This window comes from Epinephelus lanceolatus, chromosome 7 (assembly GCF_041903045.1).
Source record: "Epinephelus lanceolatus isolate andai-2023 chromosome 7, ASM4190304v1, whole genome shotgun sequence".
Classification (NCBI taxonomy): domain Eukaryota; kingdom Metazoa; phylum Chordata; class Actinopteri; order Perciformes; family Serranidae; genus Epinephelus; species Epinephelus lanceolatus.
This window is the reverse complement of record NC_135740.1, coordinates 24,315,659-24,336,812: the sequence shown is the minus strand read 5'-3', so window position 1 is coordinate 24,336,812 and position 21,154 is coordinate 24,315,659. Positions and strand designations below refer to the sequence as shown.

Below are 21,154 nucleotides of genomic sequence, written 5' to 3'. Positions count from 1 at the left end.
AATAATCACTGAACAGGTCGATATGTTCTCAGCTCACCTGCTGGCTCTCAAAGGTCCAGGTGCTGTCGGGTAAAGACGCATCCAGGACACTGATGACCTCCTTAAAGTCAGTGGTGCTGCTGGGCTTTATCAAAGTGAAATCACTGTACTCTGACATTGGAGACATACAGGACCTGAAGGACTGACTCTGAGACAACATGTCTCCTCCCAGGACCTCCACGTACTTTATAGGTCCATCAGTGTTGAGCTGAATCTGCAGGTTTCTGTTGGGGTTCTTGTAATCATCACAGTCGCTCCGTCTCATGCAGCAAGTACCGCTGCTTCTGCTGTTCCTCATGCATTTGACCGCTAAGATGAGAAAAGTCACCAGAGACAGCACGGACACCGAGGCCAGAGAGAGAATCAAATAAAGGGTGATTCTGCCAGTTTTCTTGCTGGGCTCGGCCGCTTTCTGTCGGAGGTCTAAGATGGGCTCATGGAGGCCGTCCTCCAACTGGATGGACACCGTGACGGTGGCGGACTGGACCGGTTCCCCGTCGTCCCTGATCTCTATGAGCAGCCTCTGAGAGGAGTCGTCCTGCTCGGACACAGCGCGTTTAGTCCTCACCTCCCCTGTGTACAGATTGACAGTGAAGAGAGAGGCGTCTGTGGCCTCCGCCACTTTGTAGGAGATCCAGGCGTTATGGCCCGAGTCAGCGTCCACGGCCGTCACCTTGGTAACCAGGTGACCCGCTTTGGCGGAGCGGGGCATCCTCTGATGAGAGAGGGAGCCCATGGCGGAGGAGGGGTAAATAACAGCGGGGGCATTGTCGTTCTGGTCCAGGATAAAAACATGGACAGTGGCGTTGCTGCTGAGAGACGGAGAGCCCTGATCCTTTGCCTGAACCTGAATCTGAAACACCTTGAGTTTCTCATAGTCAAACGAGTGCATGCTGTAGATGCTGCCGTTATCTGAGTTAATGTAAACATAAGATGAGACAGACACGTCCTGCACTTTAGAGTCCAGTATAGAGTAAGAGATTTTGGCGTTTTCTCCAAAATCCAGGTCCGATGCTGATACTGAGTACAGTATAGAGCCTGGCACCCCGTTCTCTTTTAAATATACAACATAGCTGGGCTGAGTGAACACAGGGGGGTTGTCATTCACATCAGTAACATTGACATGTATTGTCTTCTTAGTCGACAGAGGAGTAGAGCCTAAATCAGTGGCTGTTATCTCAATATTATACTCTGAGAAACTCTCTCGGTCTAACTTAGCACCAGTAACCAGTGCGTAATTATCAGAAAATGAGGGTTTCAGGTTAAAGGGAGAGCCCTTCGGGAGCTGTAACGTCACTTTACCGTTATCACCGGAGTCAAGGTCTCGGGCACTAATTAAAGCTATTACAGTACCACTTGGTGCGTCCTCTGGCACAGAGTTTGGTTGCGAGGTCAGATATATATTTGGAGCATTGTCGTTAACATCTAACACTTCGACATGGACAGTGCAATGGCCCTCCATTCTCGGAGTTCCTTTGTCTCTTGCGCTGATGTCTATTTCATAATTTGCATTTGTTTCATAATCTAATTTCCCTATAAGACGTATTTCTCCTGTTAATGAATCAATATCAAACGCAGATAGGACGATATCTGGTATGTGCGTTCCAAATGAATACTCTACTTCTCCATTAGGACCCTCATCGATATCTCTTGCTGTCAGTTTAATGATGGATGCACCCTGTACACTATTTTCCCCTACAGAGACTTTGTAAACATTCTTCTCAAATACAGGAAAATTGTCGTTGTTATCAAGTACATTTATGGTAATCTGGGAGGTCCCGGATTTTACTGGGTTTCCCCCGTCTATAGCTGTTAGCTGAAGCTGATGAAGAGGCTTTTTTTCTCTGTCGAGAGATTTAGACAAGACAAGCTCCGGGACTTTTCTACCACCAGACACATCTTTGATCTTTAAACTAAAAAAGTCGTCTTTACTCAGAGTGTAGGACCTCACTGAATTAACTCCAACATCAAGATCTTGTGCAGTCTCCAAAGGAAAACGTGCCCCTGCCGCTGTCGACTCTGCTATTTGTAATGTTATATCTTGCGAGGGGAATTTTGGAGAATTATCGTTAATATCTTGTATTTCCACTTCAACTCGATGCAGCTGTAATGGTTTATCAATTACAACTTGCAGAGTCAACACACAGCTGGCGCTTTGTCCACACAAAGCCTCTCTGTCTATTCTGTCATTCACCACCAGCTCGCCCTTCCCCGCATCCACACTGAAATACTGCTCACCAGCCTCAGAGGCGACACGCAGTTTACGGTCAAAAATCTCAGGCAGTCCCAAACCCAGATCTTTGGCTAGATTTCCTACCACAGAGCCCTGTTTCAGTTCCTCCGGGATGCTGTAACGAGTCTGTCCGTCTATTGCACTCCACAAGAGAAAGAAATGATGCCACCAAAGCGCCTGCCATCTCCAGTCTCGGTATCCTATTGTCTTTGTCATCCCCGGGCCGTTATTTCCCATTGAGGTAATCGAAAATCAGATAGTTACCATCCATTGCAATGAAGTATTAATCCATAACAAAGATCCAAAATCGGTTCATAACAAAAACTAAATGAAGATTTTTCTATTGTTAATTCAGATGAAAGCATCACTCCCTCTCATCCAGCTCGGTGCAATGTAAGTGTGTACGGTGCTAAGGCTGCGTGGGGGGAGGGAGTTGATCTCTTTGTACAGTTCTGAATCCTATTGGAGCACAATATTCATCCCTACCAACCAATAAGAAGCTGGGGGAGCGCTGCTTTTAAAGATACAGCTGCCCTTGAAAGAATCTGCCTCGATGCATTGAGAGTGTGTGCAAGAAATAAGATGCAGGTGTTAAATATCGCCCATAATGTTAATGCAAATAGAAAAATCTGATTAAAAAATAAACAAATTCTATCAGTATTCTGGTTATTGCAGCTTTTGATAAAACAAACAATTTTTTGTGACTTGAATCATAAAAAAGGACATATGATGCAGCGTTTTAACTGAGAGCAAAAGCAAGCCTTTTCAAGGTGTCGCTGTCCACCTCCGTGGTGCTGAAAACAAAGTGCCATTCATACAACGACAAAGGGAGCATGCTAACATCCTAAAATGCAGTACCATACAGTGCTCACGACAAAATCCAAACTTTGACACGTGTAGGTCTTTCAGGCAGAAACAAATGTTACACAAGGAGAAAGTACAGGAGAAACACAGGTCCAACGTGTGTGGTTTTGAAGTATCAACAAAGAAGACAAGGTTGAAGTGAGGGTGTAGTGAACAACATGTCTTATCTTGTCTGCATGATCAAACTGAAAATAACGATTAAAAGAAATAATGATAACACGACAGGATGTCATATTATAAGTGTAAACTCCTCGTAGGAAAGCACCAAAACACCAAACGCTGGCTTAGGAACGCAGCTAAGTAGGCTGGGAAGAAAACAATAACTTGTGACTGATTAATTGTAGCCTATTTTTCCAGAAACACAAAACACCACGTTATCAGAGGACAGTAAAATATTACAGTCTGCAAAGTGTACACAACGATATTAAATTACACAGTAGGTCGATATGTTCTCAGCTCACCTGCTGGCTCTCAAAGGTCCAGGTGCTGTCGGGCAGAGACGCATCCAGGACACTGATGACCTCCTTAAAGTCAGTGGTGCTGCTGGGCTTTATCAAAGTGAAATCACTGTACTCTGACATTGGAGACATACAGGACCTGAAGGACTGACTCTGAGACAACATGTCTCCTCCCAGGACCTCCACGTACTTTATAGGTCCATCAGTGTTGAGCTGAATCTGCAGGTTTCTGTTGGGGTTCTTGTAATCATCACAGTCGCTCCGTCTCATGCAGCAAGTGCCGCTGCTTCTGCTGTTCCTCATGCATTTGACCGCTAAGATGAGAAAAGTCACCAGAGACAGCACGGACACCGAGGCCAGAGAGAGAATCAAATAAAGGGTGATTCTGCCCGTTTTCTTGCTGGGCTCGGCCGCTTTCTGTCGCAGGTCTAAGATGGGCTCGTGGAGGCCGTCCTCCAGCTGGATGGACACCGTGACGGTGGCGGACTGGACCGGTTCTCCGTCGTCCTTGATCTCTATGAGCAGCCTCTGAGAGGAGTCGTCCTGCTCGGACACAGCGCGTTTAGTCCTCACCTCCCCTGTGTACAGATTGACAGTGAAGAGAGAGGCGTCTGTGGCCTCCGCCACTTTGTAGGAGATCCAGGCGTTATGGCCCGAGTCAGCGTCCACGGCCGTCACCTTGGTAACCAGGTGACCCGCTTTGGCGGAGCGGGGCATCCTCTGATGAGAGAGGGAGCCCATGGCGGAGGAGGGGTAAATAACAGCGGGGGCATTGTCGTTCTGGTCCAGGATAAAAACATGGACAGTGGCGTTGCTGCTGAGAGACGGAGAGCCCTGATCCTTTGCCTGAACCTGAATCTGAAACACCTTGAGTTTCTCATAGTCAAACGAGTGCATGCTGTAGATGCTGCCGTTATCTGAGTTAATGTAAACATAAGATGAGACAGACACGTCCTGCACTTTAGAGTCCAGTATAGAGTAAGAGATCTTCGCGTTTTCACCAAAATCCAGGTCAGATGCTGATACTGAGTACAGTATAGAGCCTGGCACCCCGTTCTCTTTTAAATATACATTATAGGAGGGCTGAGTGAATATAGGAGGGTTATCATTCACATCAGTGATGCTGACAGGTATAATTTTCTTACTGGACAGAGGAGGAGAGCCTGAATCAGTGGCTGTTATCTCAATGTTATACTCTGAGAAACGCTCTCTGTCCAAAGCACCACTTGTAACCAGTGCGTAATTATTAGAAAATGACGGTTTTAAAGTGAATGGAGAACCTCTAGGTAGTTGCAATGTGACTTTACTGTTATTACCGGAGTCAGCGTCACGTGCGTTGAGCAAAGCCACCACTGTGCCACTTGGTGAATCTTCGCGTACCGGCTTCGGTTCAGAGGTGAGAACAATTTCTGGAGTGTTATCATTAACATCAATAACGTCTACCTGTAGACGACAGTGACTCTCGTTTTCAGGAACTCCTTTATCTTTTGCAGTTATTTCAATTTTGTAGGACGCGACTCTTTCATAATCTAAATCTCCTTTCAAACGTATTTCCCCTGTTAATGAATTTATTTCAAATACAGATAGGACGGAATCAGGTGTCCGCGAGCCAAAAGAGAATTCAACTTCTCCGTTTGGACCCTCGTCGGCATCTGTGGCTGCAATTTTGAGAACAAAAGTATCTTTTGCAGTATTTTCCCCTAACGAAACTTTATAAATATTTTTATCAAAAACTGGAAAGTTGTCATTTACATCGAGCACTGTGATCGTAATCTGTGAGGTTCCAGACATGGCTGGGTTTCCTCCGTCTAATGCAGTCAGCAGCAGCTGGTGAACTGCTTTCTTCTCTCGATCAAGGGGCTTCTCTACCACTATCTCGGGGACTGTTTTGCCATCCTCAACGTCCTTCATTTTTAATGTAAAACAGTCGTTTTTAGTCAACATGTAGGATCTGACTGAATTAGAGCCAACGTCAAAATCGTCTGCACTCTCTAAGGGAAAACGAGTTCCCACTACTGCCGATTCAGAAATTTTTAAAGACAGTTCTTTTGTATGAAAACTTGGTGAATTGTCATTTATATCTTTTATTTCTACCTCAATCCGATGTAAACTAAGAGGATTCTCTAGGACGACCTGCAGAGGCAACACACAGCTGGCGCTTTGTCCACATAAAGCCTCTCTGTCTATTCTGTCATTCACCACCAGCTCGCCCTTCCCCGCATCCACACTGAAATACTGCTTACCAGCCTCAGAGGAGACACGCAGTTTACGATCAAAAATGTCTGATAATCCCAAACCCAGATCTTTGGCTAGATTTCCTACCACAGAGCCCTGTTTCAGTTCCTCTGGGATGCTGTAACGAGTCTGTCCGTGTATTGTACTCCACAAGAGAAAGAAATGATGCCACCAAAGCGCCTGCCATCTCCAGTCTCGGTATCCCATTCTCTTTGTCATCCCTTATCCGTTACAATATGTTATTTCCCATCCAGAAAATCGAAGTTAACATCCAGTTCCAACGAGCATTAGCTATTTCCAGGAAAATATATGAAGCATTTTTGTTCATTTCTAAAGCTTAAATTAACTATTTCTTTCTCGGCTTCGGGATACGAGCGCATCACCCACCGTCCTCCAGCTCTATGCATTGTTAACGTTTACAGTGCTGAGGCTGCAAGGGGGAGGGGGTAGATCTCTTTGTACAATTCTGCATGTGATTGGTGCACAGCATCCATCACTGGCATCCAATAGGAACAGGGCTGAACAGTGTTTTCAAAGGCACAGCTGCGCTTATGAGAATCACTCGAGATGTACCGCTGTGTATATCTGGTGTGAAATCTGTTTTATTCCCCTGATTTTGTAATTGTGTTGATGAAACGATATGCAATTCATACAAACAAAAAAAGCGCATTCTCGCAAATGAATATGCATCAAACGGAGTAATCTAAGTCAAGTCAAATCCCCATCCTCTTCAGAAAGGCATGCGTAAAAAGGTGTTGTTCTTGAAGTCAGAAATTCCTATTATATTACAAAATCAATTCAAACACTGCCACCATCTTAATACCATAGCCCACCGCTCATGTATTGTTTGTTTGTTTTTAAGTTTAGCCAAAATCTGAGAACTGCGAGTTGCTGAAGCTTTGAAATTGAGAGCTGCTTAATAAATTAAATTCCCGAATGCACACTTAATTGACTAGGTGTAAACACACAGTGGTAAGTGTGTATTTTCCATCATATCAGGCTGATAAAACAAGGCCAGCTGTCGATTTTTACCATGCAAACACGATTATCAGACGACAACACATCAGCATGATGTTATTTAATAAATATGCAGATTTAACAAAGTATGATGGTGACATCAATATAAGTTGTTCTCAGCTCACCTGCTGGCTCTCAAAGGTCCAGGTGCTGTCGGGTAAAGACGCATCCAGGACACTGATGACCTCCTTAAAGTCAGTGGTGCTGCTGGGCTTTATCAAAGTGAAATCACTGTACTCTGACATTGGAGACATACAGGACCTGAAGGACTGACTCTGAGACAACATGTCTCCTCCCAGGACCTCCACGTACTTTATAGGTCCATCAGTGTTGAGCTGAATCTGCAGGTTTCTGTTGGGGTTCTTGTAATCATCACAGTCGCTCCGTCTCATGCAGCAAGTACCGCTGCTTCTGCTGTTCCTCATGCATTTGACCGCTAAGATGAGAAAAGTCACCAGAGACAGCACGGACACCGAGGCCAGAGAGAGAATCAAATAAAGGGTGATTCTGCCCGTTTTCTTGCTGGGCTCGGCCGCTTTCTGTCGGAGGTCTAAGATGGGCTCATGGAGGCCGTCCTCCAGCTGGATGGACACCGTGACGGTGGCGGACTGGACCGGTTCTCCGTCGTCCTTGATCTCTATGAGCAGCCTCTGAGAGGAGTCGTCCTGCTCGGACACAGCGCGTTTAGTCCTCACCTCCCCTGTGTACAGATTGACAGTGAAGAGAGAGGCGTCTGTGGCCTCCGCCACTTTGTAGGAGATCCAGGCGTTATGGCCCGAGTCAGCGTCCACGGCCGTCACCTTGGTAACCAGGTGACCCGCTTTGGCGGAGCGGGGCATCCTCTGATGAGAGAGGGAGCCCATGGCGGAGGAGGGGTAAATAACAGCGGGGGCATTGTCGTTCTGGTCCAGGATAAAAACATGGACAGTGGCGTTGCTGCTGAGAGACGGAGAGCCCTGATCCTTTGCCTGAACCTGAATCTGAAACACCTTGAGTTTCTCATAGTCAAACGAGTGCATGCTGTAGATGCTGCCGTTATCTGAGTTAATGTAAACATAAGATGAGACAGACACGCCCTGCACTTTAGAGTCCAGTATAGAGTAAGAGATTTTAGCGTTTTCACCAAAATCCAGGTCAGATGCTGATACTGAGTACAGTATAGAGCCTGGCACCCCGTTCTCTTTTAAATATACATTATAGGAGGGCTGAGTGAATATAGGAGGGTTATCATTCACATCAGTGATGCTGACAGGTATAATTTTCTTACTGGACAGAGGAGGAGAGCCTGAATCAGTGGCTGTTATCTCAATGTTATACTCTGAGAAGCGTTCCCGGTCCAAAGCACCACTGGTCACCAGTGCGTAATTATTAGAGAAGGAGGGTTTGAGAGTAAAAGGAGACTGTTTGGGAAGTTGTAACGTCACTTTACCGTTATTACCAGAATCAAGGTCACGGACGCCGAGTAAAGCTACTACTGTCCCACTGCGAGAGTCTTCGGGCACAGAAGTGGGTTTTGAAGTCAGAACAATTTCTGGAGCGTTATCATTAACGTCTAAGACATCCACCTGCACACTGCAGTGGCTTTCCATTTTAGGTAGTCCTTTGTCTTTTGCACTAATGTCTATTCGATATGAGGCTTGAGTTTCATGGTCAAGCTGGTTTTTCAAAAATATTTCTCCCGTTACAGCGTCTATATGAAATAATGACAGCACTGATGGAGGTGTGTGTATACCAAGCGAGTACTCAATTTCTCCATTTGGACCCTCATCTATGTCGGTTGCTTTTGTTGCAATGACAAATGAGCCATTTGCACTGTTTTCTTTAACAGCAACTTTATACAAAGTATTTTCGAATACTGGAGCATTGTCGTTAATATCAAGCACATTTACTGTTATTTTTGAAGTTCCAGACTTGACTGGATTGCCTCCATCCATAGCTGTAAGAAATAAATTGTGAACAGATTTTTTCTCGAAATCTAATGATTTATTTAACACCAATTCTGGTATTTTTCGTCCATTTTCAATTTCTTTAACTTTTAAAGTGAAACACTCATCTTTGCTTAGTGTGTACGTCTTTAATCCGTTACTCCCAACATCGGGATCCTTTGCACTCTCTAAGGGAAAACGCACACCTACAACGGTAGATTCAGCAATCTCTAATATATGATCATTTTTGAGAAAACTAGGAGCATTGTCATTTACGTCTCTTATTTCCACTTCTATCCGATGCAACTGTAGCGGGTTCTCTATTACAACCTGCAGAGGTAGAACACAGCTGGCGCTTTGTCCACATAAAGCCTCTCTGTCTATTCTGTCATTCACCACCAGCTCGCCCTTCCCCGCATCCACACTGAAATACTGCTCACCAGCCTCAGAGGCGACACGCAGTTTACGATCAAAAATGTCTGATAATCCCAATCCCAGATCCTTGGCTAGATTTCCTACCACAGAACCCCGCTCCAGCTCCTCCGGGATGCTGTAACGAGTCTGTCCGTGTATTGTACTCCACAAGAGAAAGAAATGATGCCACCAAAGCGCCTGCCATCTCCAGTCTCGGTATCCTGTTCTCTTTGTCATCCCTTGTCCGTTACAATACGGCGTTATTTCCCATCGAAATAATGTTCAGAATAAAGAGGTCAATATGAAAAGCCATCTACGATGAACTTGCTGTAATCCATAAATCCCCATAGTTATGCACCATGAGGTGCAAAATAAAGAAATGTTATTTAATCTGAGTGTTTAAACGCATCCTCCTCTCATCTCGGGCTGAAGCAATGTACTGACTACAGTGGGGAGGATGGATGGGGGAGGGAGTAGATCTCTTTGTACAGCTCCTAATGCTATTGGTGCCCAGCATCTACCCTACGTCCAATAAGATCAGTGTGTTCCAGACCCAGCACTACAATTCAAAACGGTATGAAATGGCACAATGGGGTTTATGCCAGTAAGCAATTACATAAAAATGCAGACGTTAATAAAGTTGTGACACATTTTTGTCCTTATTTTGATTGTTATGATTATGACAATTCATGTAAATTCATTATATTGAAAATTCTATACATATATTCACATCAGTTTTACAAGGTGTCTAAAAAGGAAATCCACACTCATAAAAATGAAAATAAATGGAACACTGGACTCTGAGCAGATGCTTAGATTTTAATGAAAGAGGTCATAATAACAAAAATAATTTGCATATCCTCAGAAGCTTTGGAATCGTTTACTTTATGTCACTGATTGAATCAGACAATCATCCAGTGACAACACAGACGCTCTCTTGAAGCTCTACAGCCACTAACGGCAGTCTGAGTAAATGTGAAAACCTGAAACGTGCTGAAGCAGCATGTGACATTAATATTCTTTCATTATTATTTACATTAGGCTATTTAAATATGTAGAGAGCTGTTTCAGAAGATTGCGTTGAGTCACAAAGTCCAGATGCATGTGGTTAGGAAACACATTGCAAATAAAAAAACGGGAAAAAAATGTTGCTTAAAAATTATTATGAAAATATGTCCCTGAGCGAGCGGGATGATGCATCATATCAAACCAACTCCCTCGATGGCACGCAAGTAAAAACATGAGAAAATTAAGCAAAACTTGTGTCATGTACACACAGATGATTATTTTACTGTCTGCTCACCTGCTGGCTCTCAAAGGTCCAGGTGCTGTCGGGCAAAGACGCATCCAGGACACTGATGACCTCCTTAAAGTCAGTGGTGCTGCTGGGCTTTATCAAAGTGAAATCACTGTACTCTGACATTGGAGACATACAGGACCTGAAGGACTGACTCTGAGACAACATGTCTCCTCCCAGGACCTCCACGTACTTTATAGGTCCATCAGTGTTGAGCTGAATCTGCAGGTTTCTGTTGGGGTTCTTGTAATCATCACAGTCGCTCCGTCTCATGCAGCAAGTACCGCTGCTTCTGCTGTTCCTCATGCATTTGACCGCTAAGATGAGAAAAGTCACCAGAGACAGCACGGACACCGAGGCCAGAGAGAGAATCAAATAAAGGGTGATTCTGCCCGTTTTCTTGCTGGGCTCGGCCGCTTTCTGTCGGAGGTCTAAGATGGGCTCATGGAGGCCGTCCTCCAGCTGGATGGACACCGTGACGGTGGCGGACTGGACCGGTTCTCCGTCATCCTTGATCTCTATGAGCAGCCTCTGAGAGGAGTCGTCCTGCTCGGACACAGCGCGTTTAGTCCTCACCTCCCCTGTGTACAGATTGACAGTGAAGAGAGAGGCGTCTGTGGCCTCCGCCACTTTGTAGGAGATCCAGGCATTATGGCCCGAGTCAGCGTCCACGGCCGTCACCTTGGTAACCAGGTGACCCGCTTTAGCGGAGCGGGGCATCCTCTGATGAGAGAGGGAGCCCATGGCGGAGGAGGGGTAAATAACAGCGGGGGCATTGTCGTTCTGGTCCAGGATAAAAACATGGACAGTGGCGTTGCTGCTGAGAGACGGAGAGCCCTGATCCTTTGCCTGAACCTGAATCTGAAACACCTTGAGTTTCTCATAGTCAAACGAGTGCATGCTGTAAATGCTGCCGTTATCTGAGTTAATGTAAACATAAGATGAGACAGACACGTCCTGCACTTTAGAGTCCAGTATAGAGTAAGAGATTTTGGCGTTTTCACCGAAATCCAGGTCAGATGCTGATACTGAGTACAGTATAGAGCCTGGCACCCCATTCTCTTTTAAATATACATTATAGGAGGGCTGAGTGAATATAGGAGGGTTATCATTCACATCAGTGATGCTGACAGGTATAATTTTCTTACTGGACAGAGGAGGAGAGCCTGAATCAGTGGCTGTTATCTCAATGTTATACTCTGAGAAGCGCTCTCGGTCTAAAGCACCACTGGTCACCAGTTCGTAATTTTTAGAGAACGATGGTTTCAGTGTGAAAGGACACCGCTTGGGAAGCTGTAACGTCACTTTACCGTTATCACCGGAGTCTAGGTCTCGTGCACTGATTAAAGCCACTACTGTGCCACTCGGTGCGTCCTCGCGTACAGGACTTGGTTTCGAGGTGAGTACAATTTCTGGAGCATTATCATTTATGTCCTCTACGTCTAACTGTACACGACAGTGACCCTCCATTTCAGGAATGCCTTTGTCTTTAGCAGTTATATCGATAAGGTATAATTTAGAGCTCTCATAATCCAATGCTCCTCTTAATACAATTTCTCCTGTCATGTCATTGATTTCAAATATTGATAACACAGAGTCTGGAGTGCGGGACCCAAAAAAATATTTAACTTCACCATTAAGACCATCATCAGCATCCGTAGCTGTAAGTTTGATTACAAGTGTTCCTTTGGTGCTGTTCTCCTTTAGAGATACTTTGTACTCATTTTCATTGAATATTGGAAAATTGTCGTTATTATCAAGCACATTAATGATGATCTTACAGGTTCCCGATTTGACCGGATTTCCTCCATCTAAAGCTGTTAACAGCAGTTCATGGAGCGCGTTCTTTTCCCGGTCTAATGGCTTTTCCAGCACTAATTCTGGGACAGCTTTACCATTTTTTGTGTCTTTGAATTTTAGAGAAAAATAATCGTTTTTGCTCAGTGAGTACGTTTTCAAAGAATTGCTTCCAACATCAGGGTCCTCTGCGCTCTCTAAAGGAAAACGTTTGCCAAGTGCAACTGATTCTGGTATTTTAAGGTTAATTTCCTGTGTTAAAAACATAGGAGAATTATCATTTATGTCTCTTATTTCCACCTCAATTCGATGAGACTGCAAAGGATTTTCAACAACTACCTGCAGAGGCAACACACAGCTGGCGCTTTGTCCACATAAAGCCTCTCTGTCTATTCTGTCATTCACCACCAGCTCGCCCTTCCCCGCATCCACACTGAAATACTGCTCACCAGCCTCAGAGGCGACATGCATTTTACGGTCAAAAATGTCTGATAATCCCAATCCCAGATCTTTGGCTAGATTTCCTACCACAGAGCCCTGTTTCAGTTCCTCTGGGATGCTGTAACGAGTCTGTCCGTGTATTGTACTCCACAAGAGAAAGAAATGATGCCACCAAAGCGCCTGCCATCTCCAGTCTCGGTATCCTATTGTCTTTGTCATCCTTGGTCCGCTATGAAACATTATTTCCAAACGAAATCTTATTTATAACAATGCTGGAATCCATGACAGTAGTAAATACCCCCAAATAAAAAATGCCATAATATTCGATCATGGCTGTGAGCTAAAATCCACGTTTAAATCTTAGAAAATAAGGGCTCATCGCCCTCTCTCCTCTAGCTCTTTGCAGTCTAAGTGTTACAGCGCTGCATGGGGGTAGGGAATAGATTGCTTTGTACAGTTCTGAATCCTATTGGTGCACAGCATCCACCTCTAGCAGCCAATGAGAGAGAAACTGATCGACACTCTTAAAGTGGCAGCATCTATTCTCTCTGTGAGGTTGCATCTGGGATGATTGTGACAAATATCACTGAATAAAAACGAGACAACCTTGTCAAACATTGAAGATAAACACCACCTTACAGTCACTATCTCAAACATACTGACAACATGAAATTAAATTTCGCATCACAAAACATGTGACAGCACAAATATATAAAACAGTTATCCATAGTAAATAAATTAACACTGTTCAGACGTGACATGGCCGTGACTGCATTTAATGGTCGCTGTCCGCTCCCACGGTGCTGAAATGTTTCAGTTTAGAAACGTAACACTTAACTGATACATGTCTTCAACACAACTGTTTCAACCGTCTCTGATTACAATACTGCACCTTACTTATAATTCCCCACATTGAAACAAAATTCCACAATGGGCACTGCAAAAACGTATAATGAAAACATGTGCATTGGAATTAACAGGAAAAAAACGCACACAAAGCCTGCTGTAGACAAGCAAACCAGCCATCTAGGTAAATACATCTATGTTTTTGTTTCCATAGTTGATTGAATACCATAACAGACTATACTATGGATGAAATAAAACAAGACAATGTTAATTTGTCTTCATCACTATGAAAAACGGTTGTTCTCAGCTCACCTGCTGGCTCTCAAAGGTCCAGGTGCTGTCGGGTAAAGACGCATCCAGGACACTGATGACCTCCTTAAAGTCAGTGGTGCTGCTGGGCTTTATCAAAGTGAAATCACTGTACTCTGACATTGGAGACATACAGGACCTGAAGGACTGACTCTGAGACAACATGTCTCCTCCCAGGACCTCCACGTACTTTATAGGTCCATCAGTGTTGAGCTGAATCTGCAGGTTTCTGTTGGGGTTCTTGTAATCATCACAGTCGCTCCGTCTCATGCAGCAAGTACCGCTGCTTCTGCTGTTCCTCATGCATTTGACCGCTAAGATGAGAAAAGTCACCAGAGACAGCACGGACACCGAGGCCAGAGAGAGAATCAAATAAAGGGTGATTCTGCCCGTTTTCTTGCTGGGCTCGGCCGCTTTCTGTCGGAGGTCTAAGATGGGCTCATGGAGGCCGTCCTCCAGCTGGATGGACACCGTGACGGTGGCGGACTGGACCGGTTCCCCGTCGTCCTTGATCTCTATGAACAGCCTCTGAGAGGAGTCGTCCTGCTCGGACACAGCGCGTTTAGTCCTCACCTCCCCTGTGTACAGATTGACAGTGAAGAGAGAGGCGTCTGTGGCCTCCGCCACTTTGTAGGAGATCCAGGCGTTATGGCCCGAGTCAGCGTCCACGGCCGTCACCTTGGTAACCAGGTGACCCGCTTTGGCGGAGCGGGGCATCCTCTGATGAGAGAGGGAGCCCATGGCGGAGGAGGGGTAAATAACAGCGGGGGCATTGTCGTTCTGGTCCAGGATAAAAACATGGACAGTGGCGTTGCTGCTGAGAGACGGAGAGCCCTGATCCTTTGCCTGAACCTGAATCTGAAACACCTTGAGTTTCTCATAGTCAAACGAGTGCATGCTGTAGATGCTGCCGTTATCTGAGTTAATGTAAACATAAGATGAGACAGACACGTCCTGCACTTTAGAGTCCAGTATAGAGTAAGAGATTTTGGCGTTTTCACCAAAATCCAGGTCAGATGCTGATACTGAGTACAGTATAGAGCCTGGCACCCCATTCTCTTTTAAATATACATTATAGGAGGGCTGAGTGAATATAGGAGGGTTATCATTCACATCAGTGATGCTGACAGGTATAACTTTCTTACTGGACAGAGGAGGAGAGCCTGAATCAGTGGCTGTTATCTCAATACTATACTCTGAGAAGCGCTCTCGGTCTAACGCACCACTCGTAACCAGTGCGTAATTATGAGAAAACGATGGTTTTAGAGCAAATAGAGATTTCTTGGGGAGCTTTAGTGTTACTTTACCATTTACACCGGAGTCGAGGTCTCGTGCACTGAGCAAAGCAACTACGGTGCCATTAGGTGAGTCTTCGCGGACTGGTTTTGGGTGAGAGGTGAGTATTATTTCTGGAGCATTATCATTTACATCTAACACTTCAACATGCACAGTGCAATGCCCCTCCATCCTCGGACTGCCTTTATCTTTGGCACTGATGTCTAATTCATAATTTGCAGTTGTTTCGAAATCTAATTGTCCGTTAAGAAATATAGTTCCCGTTATTTGATCAATACTGAAAACAGAGAGAACAGTATCTGATGTGTGCGCACCAAATGAGTATTCTATCTCTCCGTTTTGACCATCGTCTAAGTCTGTCGCTTTTGTTTGTACTATTACTGCACCTTCTGCAGCATTTTCACTGATAGATACTTTATACAACGATTTCTCAAATGTTGGAACATTATCGTTGCTGTCAATGATACTAATAGATAGCTGAGCGGTGCCTGATCTCACTGGGTTGCCTCCATCTAGAGCTGTCAACAAAAGCTTATGAACAGCCTTTTTCTCTCGATCTAAATTTTTTGCTAAAACCAATTCAGGGACTTTCCGTCCACCGGCCACGTCTTTAATTCTAATACTGAAGCACTCATCTTTACTGAGAGTGTATGACTTTAGTGAATTACTGCCAACATCTGGGTCTATGGCGCTTTCTAATGGAAAACGAACCCCTAAACCCATTGATTCCGGAACCTCCAACGTTATATCATTTGATGGAAATTTAGGCGCATTATCATTAATGTCTTGTATTTCTACTTCAACACGAAAAAGTTGTAATGGGTCTTCAATTACGACCTGCAGAGGCAACACACAGCTGGCGCTTTGTCCACATAAAGCCTCTCTGTCTATCCTGTCATTCACCACCAGCTCGCCCTTCCCCGCATCCACACTGAAATACTGCTCACCAGCCTCGGAGGCGACACGCAGCTTGCGATCAAAAATCTCAGGCAGTCCCAAACCCAGATCTTTGGCCAGATTTCCTACCACAGAGCCCTGTTTCAGTTCCTCCGGAATGCTGTAACGAGTCTGTCCGTGTATTGTACTCCACAAGAGAAAGAAATGATGCCACCAAAGCGCCTGCCATCTCCAGTCTCGGTATCCTATTGTCTTTGTCATCCTTGGTCCGCTATAACAAATTATTTCCGATCGACATATTGTGCAGAACGATGCTGAAATCCACCATCACGGGTATGATTCCAAGAGAAGATTTTCCACAGTGACCGAGCATGACTATATCATAAATGATGCTATTTTCACATTACAAAACAGGAGCTCACTGCTGTCTCTGTCCTCTAACTCGTTGCATTGTAAGTGTTACAGCTCTGAGGCTGCATGGGGGCAGGGACTAGATTGCTTTGTACAGTTCTGAATCTTATTGGTGCACAGCATCCACCTCTAGCAGCCAATGAGAGAGAAACTGATCGACACTCTTAAAGCTGCAGCTTCTTTTCTCTCTGTGCCAGACCACTTTATCTCCAAGCAATTATTTTGAGACTTATGGGACCTTCAAGAATGCAAAGGTAACATGTAAGCATAAAATAATAATTAAAATATATTTATATTATTATATCAAAGAAAGAAACAAAGAAAAATCAGGAAATAAGCCTGGTAAATGCAACTTCAGATGTAAACAATCACATCCTCCACAGTAAGAGGTCTTGTTTAATCAATAGCCAGAAACAAGTTTAGGGACCGACAATTTCCTTTTTTCCAGAAAAGATAATCAGCAACAGAGGCGAAACACACCAGCTCCCACACACTTTGTGCCTACAGGCATCCCTACGTTACACTCTGAGTCGCTGTCCACCTTGGTGGTGCTGAACTACTCGGAAATGGCTGTGGAAATATGTGAGTGCAAGACCATGTTTTCGAATGTCTTCATCGCCATTATTTTATCATTTTCTGGAGACAGCCCTGTCTACTATGATTTATTCCAAGATGTTAACAACATATCTACAAACATCAGGTAGATAGATAATAGATAAATGTGTGTTTTTCATCACATCAGGCTGATAAAAGCAAAGATTTTACCATGATTATCACAATTATCAGACGACAACAAAACACCATGATGTTATTTAAATATGCAAATTTCACAAACTGTGATGGAGACATCAAAATAAATTGTCATCAGCTCACCTGCTGGCTCTCAAAGGTCCAGGTGCTGTCGGGCAAAGACGCATCCAGGACACTTATGACCTCCTTAAAGTCAGTGGTGCTGCTGGGCTTTATCAAAGTGAAATCACTGTACTCTGACATTGGAGACATACAGGACCTGAAGGACTGACTCTGAGACAACATGTCTCCTCCCAGGACCTCCACGTACTTTATAGGTCCATCAGTGTTGAGCTGAATCTGCAGGTTTCTGTTGGGATTCTTGTAATCATCACAGTCGCTCCGTCTCATGCAGCAAGTGCCGCTGCTTCTGCTGTTCCTCATGCATTTGACCGCTAAGATGAGAAAAGTCACCAGAGACAGCACGGACACCGAGGCCAGAGAGAGAATCAAATAAAGGGTGATTCTGCCCGTTTTCTTGCTGGGCTCGGCCGCTTTCTGTCGGAGGTCTAAGATGGGCTCATGGAGGCCGTCCTCCAGCTGGATGGACACCGTGACGGTGGCGGACTGGACCGGTTCCCCGTCGTCCTTGATCTCTATGAGCAGCCTCTGAGAGGAGTCGTCCTGCTCGGACACAGCGCGTTTAGTCCTCACCTCCCCTGTGTACAGATTGACAGTGAAGAGAGAGGCGTCTGTGGCCTCCGCCACTTTGTAGGAGATCCAGGCGTTATGGCCCGAGTCAGCGTCCACGGCCGTCACCTTGGTAACCAGGTGACCCGCTTTAGCGGAGCGGGGCATCCTCTGATGAGAGAGGGAGCCCATGGCGGAGGAGGGGTAAATAACAGCGGGGGCATTGTCGTTCTGGTCCAGGATAAAAACATGGACAGTGGCGTTGCTGCTGAGAGACGGAGAGCCCTGATCCTTTGCCTGAACCTGAATCTGAAACACCTTGAGTTTCTCATAGTCAAACGAGTGCATGCTGTAGATGCTGCCGTTATCTGAGTTAATGTAAACATAAGATGAGACAGACACGTCCTGCACTTTAGAGTCCAGTATAGAGTAAGAGATCTTGGCGTTGTCTCCTGAATCAGGATCAGCTGCTGATACTGAACACAATATTTTCCCAGGAGAATGGTTCTCTTTTACATAAACGACATAAGAAGGCTGGGAGAAAACTGGTGGGTTGTCATTTACATCTAGCAGTTCAACAAGTATTATTTTTTCACTCGATAATGGGGGTTTTCCAGAATCAGTAGCACTTATTTTGACACTATACCGGTCATTTTTTTCGCGGTCTAGTGGCCCATTCGTCACTAATGAGTAGTGGTTAGAGACTGAAGGATTTAACTTGAAGGGAGATTTAGAAGACACACTTAACGTGACCTTGCCATTGACGCCTGAATCTGGGTCTCTTGCACTTATTAATGCGATAACTGTTCCAACTGCAGAATCCTCTGGAACAGGGGTTGTTAAAGACGTCACAATAATTTCAGGAATGTTGTCGTTAATGTCAACTACTTTAATTTCAACGCCACAGTGCCCGTCCATCTCAGGATTACCCTTGTCTTTAGCAGTTACGTCAAATCTGTGTAAAGGGGTCGTTTCATGGTCTAAAGCTCCTTTGACAACAATAACTCCAGAAGAAGGGTCAATGTGAAATAATGATAAAATCAGATCCGTAGTTTGTTCTGCAAACAAATATTCAATTTTTCCATTTAGTCCTTCGTCTGCATCTGTAGCTTTAACTTGCAATATTTCTCTTCCAGGTGTTGCCTTTTCGCTGACATTAGCTTCGTATATATTTCTTTCAAACTGCGGCGCATTATCATTGTTGTCAAGCACTATAACTGTAATTTCAGATGTGCCTGAACGCACCGGATCTCCACCATCTACAGCAGTGAGAATAAGATTGTGCACAGGCAGCTTTTCTCGATCAAGAGGTTTTTCCAGGACCAGTTCAGGAATCTTTCTGCCGTCCTTGTGGTTTTTAACAGTCAATTTGAAATTATCATTTTTGCTTATGAGGTAAGAGCGAACAGAATTAGGGCCGACATCAGGATCCTGTGCACTTTCTAAAGGAAATCGCGCGCCTGGATTGACCAGCTCTGCAATTTTCACCACTTTCTCTTTAGTAAAGAAACTAGGAGAGTTATCGTTTGTGTCCTGTATTTCTATTTCGACCCTGTGCAGCTGCAGGGGGTTATCTATGACTAGTTCCAAAGGCAGCAAACACGACGGTCTTTGTCCACACAGTTCCTCCCTGTCTATCCTATCAATCACCACCAGTTCTCCCTTCCCCAAGTCCACATTAAAATACTGCTTACCAGCTTCAGAGGTTATCCGCAATTTACGCTGGTACAGTTCAGATACAACCAAACCCAAATCTTTGGCTAGATTTCCTACCACAGAGCCCTGTTTGAGTTCCTCCGGGATGCTGTAGCGCGTCTGTCCGTCTATTGTACTCCACAAGAGAAAGAAATGATGCCACCACAAAAACACCTGCCATGCAGGCAATTTGTTCCACATTATTCCTCGCTCCATAAATCCCATATCTTCTCACTCCAACCCCAACTTCTTAACCGATTAAATCTAGAAGATCTATGATCCAATATAGATGCGTCCTCAAAAATATCAGAGACAGTCATGCTTTGTGTCTGCATATGCATCCCTCTCCTCCTGTGCAGAACATTGCAATGGTTACGACGCTGAAGCTACTCGGTGAGAGGGAGTAGATCTCTTTGTACAGCTCTGGATTTCATTGGTGGATAGAGTGTTGCTATTTCCACCAATCGTGGCATCACTGAGCGTCTACAGAACAGTGACGTAAAAGTATCATCATAGAAAGATCACCCTGAATATTGCGACACTATTATATAAAATACCATCAGACTATTCATTAAACAGTCCCCATCACTACATTTAAAAAAAAATATATTTTTAAGTCTCTAAATATAGATATAAATACTATATAACACATGAGTTATTGATGAAACCTGTAGATGATAGATGAGTAAGTCTAGTGTCCTATAAATAACTGAATGCCTGATTATAATACGATCACTCTGCAGTGCCTGTGTTAATCCATCATCTATCCTCTTGTCTGTATGCACCTGCATGCATGCACATGCCATCCTGGCTGACAAGGATCTTCGTTGCCTTCCTGTGGCCAGAGAAAGAAAATGCAGCCTGCATACGTCATTACGTCTTCACAGCTCCCCACACGCCTCAGAGAAATAGTAGCAGCCAACATAAAATACCCGTATGGAGGTCTGTAGAGCAAATGAAATGGGAGGGGGGGCGCAGATGGTGCAGGGAGGCATTTACTCCTGTTCTCTCTCTCTCACACACACAGAGGGAGAGAAGGGAAGAGAGAGATACCAACCAAATTGTAGCTAGAGAAAAAGAACACTACATCAACTATTGGACATCTAACACAAAAACTCAAAACAAACGTCAATGCTATTTGGCCCTACAGAGACGATACACGATGGGAAACTATCTGACCGCTGACAGATCAGAAACTGAGAAAGATACTGACTATGTACAGACTCAGCTTGGACACAGAGACTGGCAGACACAGGCAGACCTGGCTGCCTAGAGAAGACAGGTTGTGTCAGCTCCGTCCACAGAGACAGGTGGAGACAGAGAAACATTTCAAAACAAGCAAGTTCTTTACAGAAATTAAATGTGAACTCCAAGATTTCGATTCACTCTCTGACAAGACTGAAATGCAACATCTGCTTGGAGACAATAGTGTCAGCGCCATAGATGCAGCAAGACATGTCAGTGCATGTCACAGCCTAAGAGACAACCAACACGATAGCATACACTTCATCTAATTACAGATCAGATAGTTATATATAGAGTGGTTAATTGTTTTTTGAAT

The 21,154-nt window shown here is 44.6% G+C and overlaps 3 protein-coding genes and 1 pseudogene across 4 annotated transcripts in view; all 4 read right to left on the bottom strand.

Annotated features, from left to right (window-relative positions):
- LOC117261135 (uncharacterized) overlaps window positions 1–6,238 on the bottom strand; it is a 33,611-nt gene extending 27,373 nt beyond the window's left edge. The window contains exons 1-2 of the mRNA XM_078169637.1: window positions 3,598–6,238; window positions 32–2,524 (exon numbers count right to left, since the gene is read on the bottom strand). Of these exons, the coding sequence (XP_078025763.1) occupies window positions 32–2,524; window positions 3,598–6,048 (4,944 nt within the window). The 5' untranslated portion in view covers window positions 6,049–6,238. The remainder of the gene's footprint in view (window positions 1–31; window positions 2,525–3,597) is intronic.
- Window positions 6,239–6,937: 699 nt separating this feature from the next.
- LOC117261149 (protocadherin gamma-C5 pseudogene) lies at window positions 6,938–9,828 on the bottom strand (annotated as a pseudogene). Its single transcript, XR_013491807.1, has one exon. The product of XR_013491807.1 is annotated as a protocadherin gamma-C5 pseudogene (transcript).
- A 403-nt stretch (window positions 9,829–10,231) lies between these two features.
- Window positions 10,232–13,725, bottom strand: LOC144463810 (protocadherin gamma-C5-like). The gene has a single exon (XM_078169355.1). It carries the CDS (start codon window positions 12,958–12,960, stop codon window positions 10,474–10,476), a length of 2,487 nt encoding a protein of 828 aa, XP_078025481.1. The 5' UTR covers window positions 12,961–13,725; the 3' UTR covers window positions 10,232–10,473.
- A 143-nt stretch (window positions 13,726–13,868) lies between these two features.
- Window positions 13,869–19,977, bottom strand: LOC117261142 (uncharacterized). The gene is made up of 2 exons (XM_033633421.2): window positions 17,353–19,977; window positions 13,869–16,392 (listed from the first exon to the last, which is right to left on the bottom strand). Exons 1-2 carry the CDS (start codon window positions 19,816–19,818, stop codon window positions 13,870–13,872), a joined length of 4,989 nt encoding a protein of 1,662 aa, XP_033489312.2. The 5' UTR covers window positions 19,819–19,977; the 3' UTR covers window position 13,869.
- Between the last annotated feature and the right edge of the window lie 1,177 nt (window positions 19,978–21,154).